We start from the raw sequence: 6,296 nt of genomic DNA on the forward strand, positions 1-6,296 counted from the left end.
CAGCGCTAAATCTGATTTGAACTGACCAAACTGTGCAGTACCTGTATGAATACTATGAAGGCCGGAAGTGAGAGGCTGTGAACTGGGACGGTTTGTGAGACTGAGATTACCCAGAATGCACCACTGAACGACACAGGAAATCATTCCTGGCTGTGGATATCTCCCTGTACAGCTCCTCCATCTAATGCACGACACACACTTTTGTTCTATGGTGAAAATAACAATTTGTTACAGTTTAGCCTAAAATGTCAATGATATATATTTGTCCTCTGCAATATTTTGGACATTTATAATGGAGCTATTTATATATATATTACAGCCACAACTTATATTTTGTAACTGGGTGATGTCTTGTGTTATTTAATTTTGTTCAGTGTGTTACTGCTCTTATTGTCTCGGAGCGACTGTAACCACAGAATTTCCGCAGGGATGAATAAACTCTTCTTATTTCACTTTCAGCTCCAGCGTGCAGAGAATGTGTTAAACTTTTTCTCTGCCACCTACTAACAATAAACACAAAGAACATAAAGGCTTCCACCTGGCCCAAATGACCACAACTACGACACATTTTCAGTGTCAGTTCATCGGATGATCAGTTTTCAGGATTCAGATGTATTGTTTGGTCTATTAAATGTCACACACTTGCGAAGAGCATGGTTTATTTGAAGACACAGAGGAATCAAACGTTTCATTTTGTTAAATCAGAACATTTTGTCTTCTGAACGTTTTATTTCTGCTTCTGCCTACATGTTTAGGTAACGAGCTCGACTGGACAGAAACAATCACAATAAACAGACTGTGCTGAACCTGCACTGTGCTCGTGGTTAAAGCTCCCACAACATTTTGTCTTCTGAACATTGTATTTTTGCTTCAAAACTGCTTCTAGCACAACAAGAGTCAGCGAAGGCTGGAATGAGACTTAAAACAGCTTCAGTCCACATTTCAGTCTGTTGAGGTCGCTGTTGCTCCAGCGGAGGCCCTCTGCTGGCCGGGCTGGAGCCGAGGCCCCGGAGATGCTGCTACGTGTCGCGCTGCTCTCCAGCTCCACTGGCTGGTCTAACACAGTCATTATCGAATAATTGTCCACCATGAGGCACGACGGGTCGTCCGACTGTCCAGGAACTTTACCAATGGCATAGTTCTTCCATGAGACATTATGAGTGCACACCTGCCACGGAGAACCTCTGAGGGCAAGTGCTCTTTCAGCCTGCACGTCTGCCCATTTGCGCTCCTCACTTCTCTCCGAGTCCATCGGTGAGGAATGCAAGGGACGGGCGTCCTGCCGGGAGTGTTGCATCTTGTCCAGCAGCATCTCCACAGTATATATGGGCTGCTGCTGCAGAGGTGTGCTGGCCTCGGAGCGCTCTGTCTGTGTGTAGATGGAGCAGAGCTGGACCAGCTTCTCTCTGGTTTCCTGAGGGGGGGGGTGCTCCATGTCATCCAGGATGAGCTGGATCAGGTGAGGCGTGCTGATGCAGGGGGCATCCAGACATGCAGAGAGAAGCTGCTGCCACCTCAGCTGGATGCGGTTGATGAAAATCCTGTCCTTCGTTCTGGCTTTCTTCTGCAACTTTGTCTCAAAATGATATTCAAATTTGTTGTTGTTGCAGAGGAGGACTTCTGAAATCCATGCAGAAATATAGAAACACCTGTGACCGTCGGGCTCTTTGCTGAGCAGCTTCTGTTCCACAAAGAGCTTCTCCAGGAAGAGGTGAATGAAAGATGGAGAGTTAAGCATCTTTAGCAGGGGCAGCCAAAAGCGCAGGAAGGTTTGTGGGACTCTGGGCTCAGTGGGACTGGCACTGTCAGAGGTTGCACAGCCTAATGTTTCCAGCTGCTCCATGGTGGGAACAAGAAATCCATCCTCCAGCAGCACATCAATCAACAGCTCACTGGACTCCAGTGCAAATTGCTTGATCTCACCCAGCAACCAACTCATGTCTGCTAAGGGGGCCTGCCACAAGCTCTTCTCCTTGTCTTCAGGAGACCCATCATCAAAAGCTTGGTACTGGTCCTTCTCATAAGAGATCAGCAGCTCCCGAGCTTTTCTGTAGGCGTCCACTTCTTTCTGCCTGGCAACAACCTCATCCTCCTGGCGCTTGACGTCCTCATCCTCGCCATCCGACTGCAAGTCCCAGTGATCATCGGGGGCTCCTCCCAGCTGTCTGGACCAAAACTCCTGCTGGAGCCACTCCAGGACCACCTTACATCCCTTTCGGCACCATTTCAAAGAAGGAAGCTTCCGATGCGTGATTTCGTGCCTTAGATCCACCACCCACTCGGGGATGTTCAAGTTTCCAGCCAGTCGCCTCAGCGGCCGGGCCGTTCTCCCCTGCTGGCGCTCCGTGATAAGATTAACAAATCTTACCAGGGCCGTCCCGTACATCAGGATCAAGTCATCTCCGGTAAGCTGTCCGGACCGGTCCCGCACCTGGCAGCGCACAAGGTCCGCTGTGCAGTTCACGGCCACGGGGAAACTATTAGCGCACCTGGCCCTCCAGGCCGATATCCTGTCTAATGCAAACCTCTGCAGAGAGTAGTCCATCGAGTAAAGGTAGTCCCGAACCTGATCCCACTCCGCTTTGTTAAGCCAGGGTACCACATGGCGTTTTTTCTCAGAGCCCTTTTTCTTCATTGTACAGCGGGAGGCGCGCTCCGGACTTAACGCTCAATCTCTCACTCACCGGGAAAAGCAGCTCGCCCCACGCAGAGACCACTCGCAGATTTATATGACAGAGGACCGCGTTCAGAGCTTCGAGTTTTACCGTCGCTTGTCGTACAGCATCCAGGAAATGACGCTGAATTTTTCTTCGTCTTCGTTTGCGGCTGACATTCACCCTGCGGGCACGCTGACGCCATCTGCTGGATTGGAGGATGGAGCGATCCTCCTGATATTCAGGCTATATTGCATTTTCTCAGACAGACTAACTTATCTGATAGACTTTTGTTTTCTTTCTTTGAGGGCAGCTGGATTCCCAGCGTATTGATTTATAGGATAAAATATCAAACAAAAGATGTCTAGTTTGAGTTTGGTAAGAGACATAAATCCCTTGAGGACTGTCAGGAAGAGCACCTCGTGAAGAGCACATCAGCCGACATTCCTGAGTGGCTTTCCTCTGGTCCTCACGTCACGCCGAAGGATAGCGGTAATGCACACTGGCGCTGTTTGACAACCGCCAATAAAACCCACGAAGAAGAACCCGAGGACGGTTTGGGTAATGGCGGGTGTTCTGACAGAGAAACTCATTGCTCGTCATGTGTATTCTTCATTGGAGGTAAACATTAAATATAATGTTAAATAACTAAAGTTATAGTTGTGCTCACATAGCTTTGAATAGCATTAAACGCTGCTCTGTCATTTGTTTAAACAGTTTGACGTGAGCGGCTCATTTAATGCACTGAAATGATTAGTGTATGTTTTCTAAGGGACTGTGTAGCTTATTTGTCTTTGGTACATGTTGGAATTGTTTTACATGGATATTTTTACAGCGGTATTCCTGGTTAACTGCCCTTTCTTCTTGATCTTTTGACTGCTGCCTTGTGCGGTCGAATAGAAACAGTACTGCTGGAGCCACAGATCCGCTGTGCCTTTGGTCATTATTCTTTTGTTTTCCCTTGATGTGACTTTGTTGTCGTGTCTGTGTGCCGTGTGCGTGTTGAGGCTGCGTCCTGTCCCTTGGTTGAAGGTCTGTACCTGCAGGAAGCAGACAGTATGCTGCAGCTGCTGTGCTCCCCCTCACAGCACCGCACGGACATACTAGCGTGGATCTGCAGCAGGTAGGAGAAGCTGTCCCTCTGCTCATGTATCACAAATAATCTGTTCATCATTATAACTCGGCTGTGTGTTCACGTCACAGTATCAGCCCAAACTTCACCAGTTCAAAGGCAATGTCAGTGAGATCCAAGGAGCCTGATGTTCTGACTAAAGGTAACGCAGCTGTGCACAGAATCCTCCAGATGTTTTTGCTGCTTGACACTAACTGTGGTGGTTTTTGTCCAAGCAGATATGGCTGTTCTTGGGCAGGAACTTTTGCTATGCAGAGCATCTGATGTGGACCTGATTAGGGTGACAGTTTGTATTCAATTAGTGATGTTATTGATTCACACATACAGACATGCAGCATCACAATAAACACAAACAGTAATCACACGTCCATGCTTCTGTGTTTAATCTCTGAAGGGTGATGCAAGTCCTCGGCGGCAGCTTCAGTTTCTGGAGCAGCTTTTAACTTTGGTCCCAGGCGGCGTGAAGTCTGCCGGGCACGCAGCTGATGGAGAGCTGCTGCTGAAGGAGTTCTTTGGTGCTGAGAGTCTGCCTCACCTCACACAGACACTCAGTCCTGCGTTTGACCCTTGGCCTACACCCATCAAGTATGTTTGCTGTCGGATGATCTCATCTTACACACACTGCTGAAAGACTCATTCATGGATGCTTGGTGAATCCTGATCTAATTCATTGTGTTGTTGTACAACCACAAATCAGAAGAAGTTGGGACGCGTGTTAAAGTCAAATCAAACTGAAACTGTGCTTCGTTAAATGATCTTTGACCTGTATTATATTGAAAACAGTACAACAGCACATTATTTAATGTGTTCCTCATGAATTTTATTGTTTTGTTTTTTTCAAAATAAACACATATTCCAATTTTGGTTCTTCCAACACATTTCAAAAACGGTTGCAACAGTAAAGCATTTACTGCTTTGTAATGTTGTTACTTAAAAGATGTTTAGAGACTGAGGACACCGAGCGATGAAGTGATTCAGGCGTCATTTTGTCCCATTTCTTCCTGCAAACAAGTCTTAAGCTGGGCAACAGTACAGGGTCTTTGTTGTCACCACACATTCTGGACTGGAGACCAGTCAGGACTGCAGGCAGGACAGTCCAGTACCCGTACCCTCTTCCTCTGCAGCCAGGACTTTGTAACTTTGTTCTTTGGTCTGGAGCACACAGCGTCCATTTCTCCCAAAAAACAGTGATTGATGGTAAATGGACTGGTTCTTATACGACACTTTTCTACTCTTCTGAGCACTCAAAGTGCTTTACACAACTTGTGTATTCACCCATTTGCACAAGCACATTTTCTGAGTGCTTTCTAACTAACATTCACACTCTGATGGATGCATCGGAGAGCAATTTGGGGTTAGTATCTTGCCCAAGGATATTTGGCACGCAGACTAGGGGAAGCCGGGAATCTAACCAACCACCTTCTGATCAGTAGATGACCTGCTCTACCGCCTGAGCTACAGCCACCCAATTGATATGAAATTATTGATCTGATCACAGTGTACATTTCCACTGTGTGATGGTCCATCCCAGATGCCTGCGAGCCCAGAGAAGTCCACGGCGCTTCTGTTAACACACAGCTTCCTTTTGGCTTAGTACAGTTTTAACATTATTTGTGGATGTAACTATGTACTGTGTTACTTGACAAAGGTTTTCCAAAGCAGTCCTGAGCCCATGCAGTGATATCGCTTATAGATGAATGACGAGTCTTGATGCAGTGCCGCCTGAGGGATCGGAGATCACGGTTGTTCAGCTTACGCTTGTGCCCTTGTCCTTTATGCACTGAAATTCCTCCAGATTCCTTGAATCCTTTAATTATATTATGCACTGTTGAAGGTGAAATATCCAAATCTCTTCCTAGCTTTCTTTGAGGAACATTGTCTTTAAACATTTTGTCACGTATTTTTTGCACACTGGTGCTCCTCGGCCCATCTTTGCTCCTAGAGACTCCAAGAAAGGACTAGACCTTTCTTGGATGCTGCTTAGACATCACCTGTTTCAAATCAGGTCATTATTTAACCAATTTACCTGATTACAAGCCCTAAATTGCTCCTGTCCCAATCTTTTTTTGGAATGTGTTGCAGGTCTGAATGACAGAAAAGGACAAAACCTGAAATATTTTGTGTTCATATTCTCTGCAATGAAGCACGAGTCAAAGGAAACTTAGAAATCGCTACTTTCTTTTTTTTATTTGTTTTCCAAACTGTCCCAACTTTTGTAGGTGAGAAGCCTCTCTTACTTCTTTTCTGTACCTCATAGGGCTCTATGGAAGAACACCAAGTCATCTTATAAGCCAAACAGAGAAGAAAATAGAGATATTGTTGCCCTTCTACAGGTGACTCAATCAGCACTGGAGCAGCTACAGTCAAAGGTCTGACAAGGAGAAAAAAGGGAAACTGTTATTAAAGCACCAACAGAAAGCTGAAACATCTTGTTTGACATGTGCGACTGTCATGGTGGTAAAGCATGCTGTTTGCTTCGTCCCCTCAGTGTGTATTCCTGAACAGTGAGG

The 6,296-nt window shown here is 46.2% G+C and overlaps 2 protein-coding genes across 2 annotated transcripts in view; one reads left to right on the top strand and one right to left on the bottom strand.

Moving 5' to 3' along the window:
* Positions 1–642: 642 nt before the first annotated feature.
* On the bottom strand, positions 643–2,797 carry LOC116324257 (ribosomal biogenesis protein LAS1L-like). The gene has a single exon (XM_031744827.2). It carries the CDS (start codon positions 2,633–2,635, stop codon positions 920–922), a length of 1,716 nt encoding a protein of 571 aa, XP_031600687.2. The 5' UTR covers positions 2,636–2,797; the 3' UTR covers positions 643–919.
* Positions 2,798–3,073: 276 nt separating this feature from the next.
* The window catches only part of haus7 (HAUS augmin-like complex, subunit 7), a 9,226-nt gene continuing 6,003 nt past the window's right edge, over positions 3,074–6,296 (top strand). The window contains exons 1-7 of the mRNA XM_031744828.2: positions 3,074–3,275; positions 3,662–3,777; positions 3,858–3,928; positions 4,005–4,066; positions 4,181–4,371; positions 6,044–6,155; positions 6,275–6,296. The exon at positions 6,275–6,296 is cut by the window's right edge and continues 191 nt beyond it. Of these exons, the coding sequence (XP_031600688.2) occupies positions 3,219–3,275; positions 3,662–3,777; positions 3,858–3,928; positions 4,005–4,066; positions 4,181–4,371; positions 6,044–6,155; positions 6,275–6,296 (631 nt within the window). The 5' untranslated portion in view covers positions 3,074–3,218. The remainder of the gene's footprint in view (positions 3,276–3,661; positions 3,778–3,857; positions 3,929–4,004; positions 4,067–4,180; positions 4,372–6,043; positions 6,156–6,274) is intronic.

This window comes from Oreochromis aureus, linkage group 20 (genome assembly GCF_013358895.1).
Source record: "Oreochromis aureus strain Israel breed Guangdong linkage group 20, ZZ_aureus, whole genome shotgun sequence".
NCBI lineage: Eukaryota > Metazoa > Chordata > Actinopteri > Cichliformes > Cichlidae > Oreochromis > Oreochromis aureus.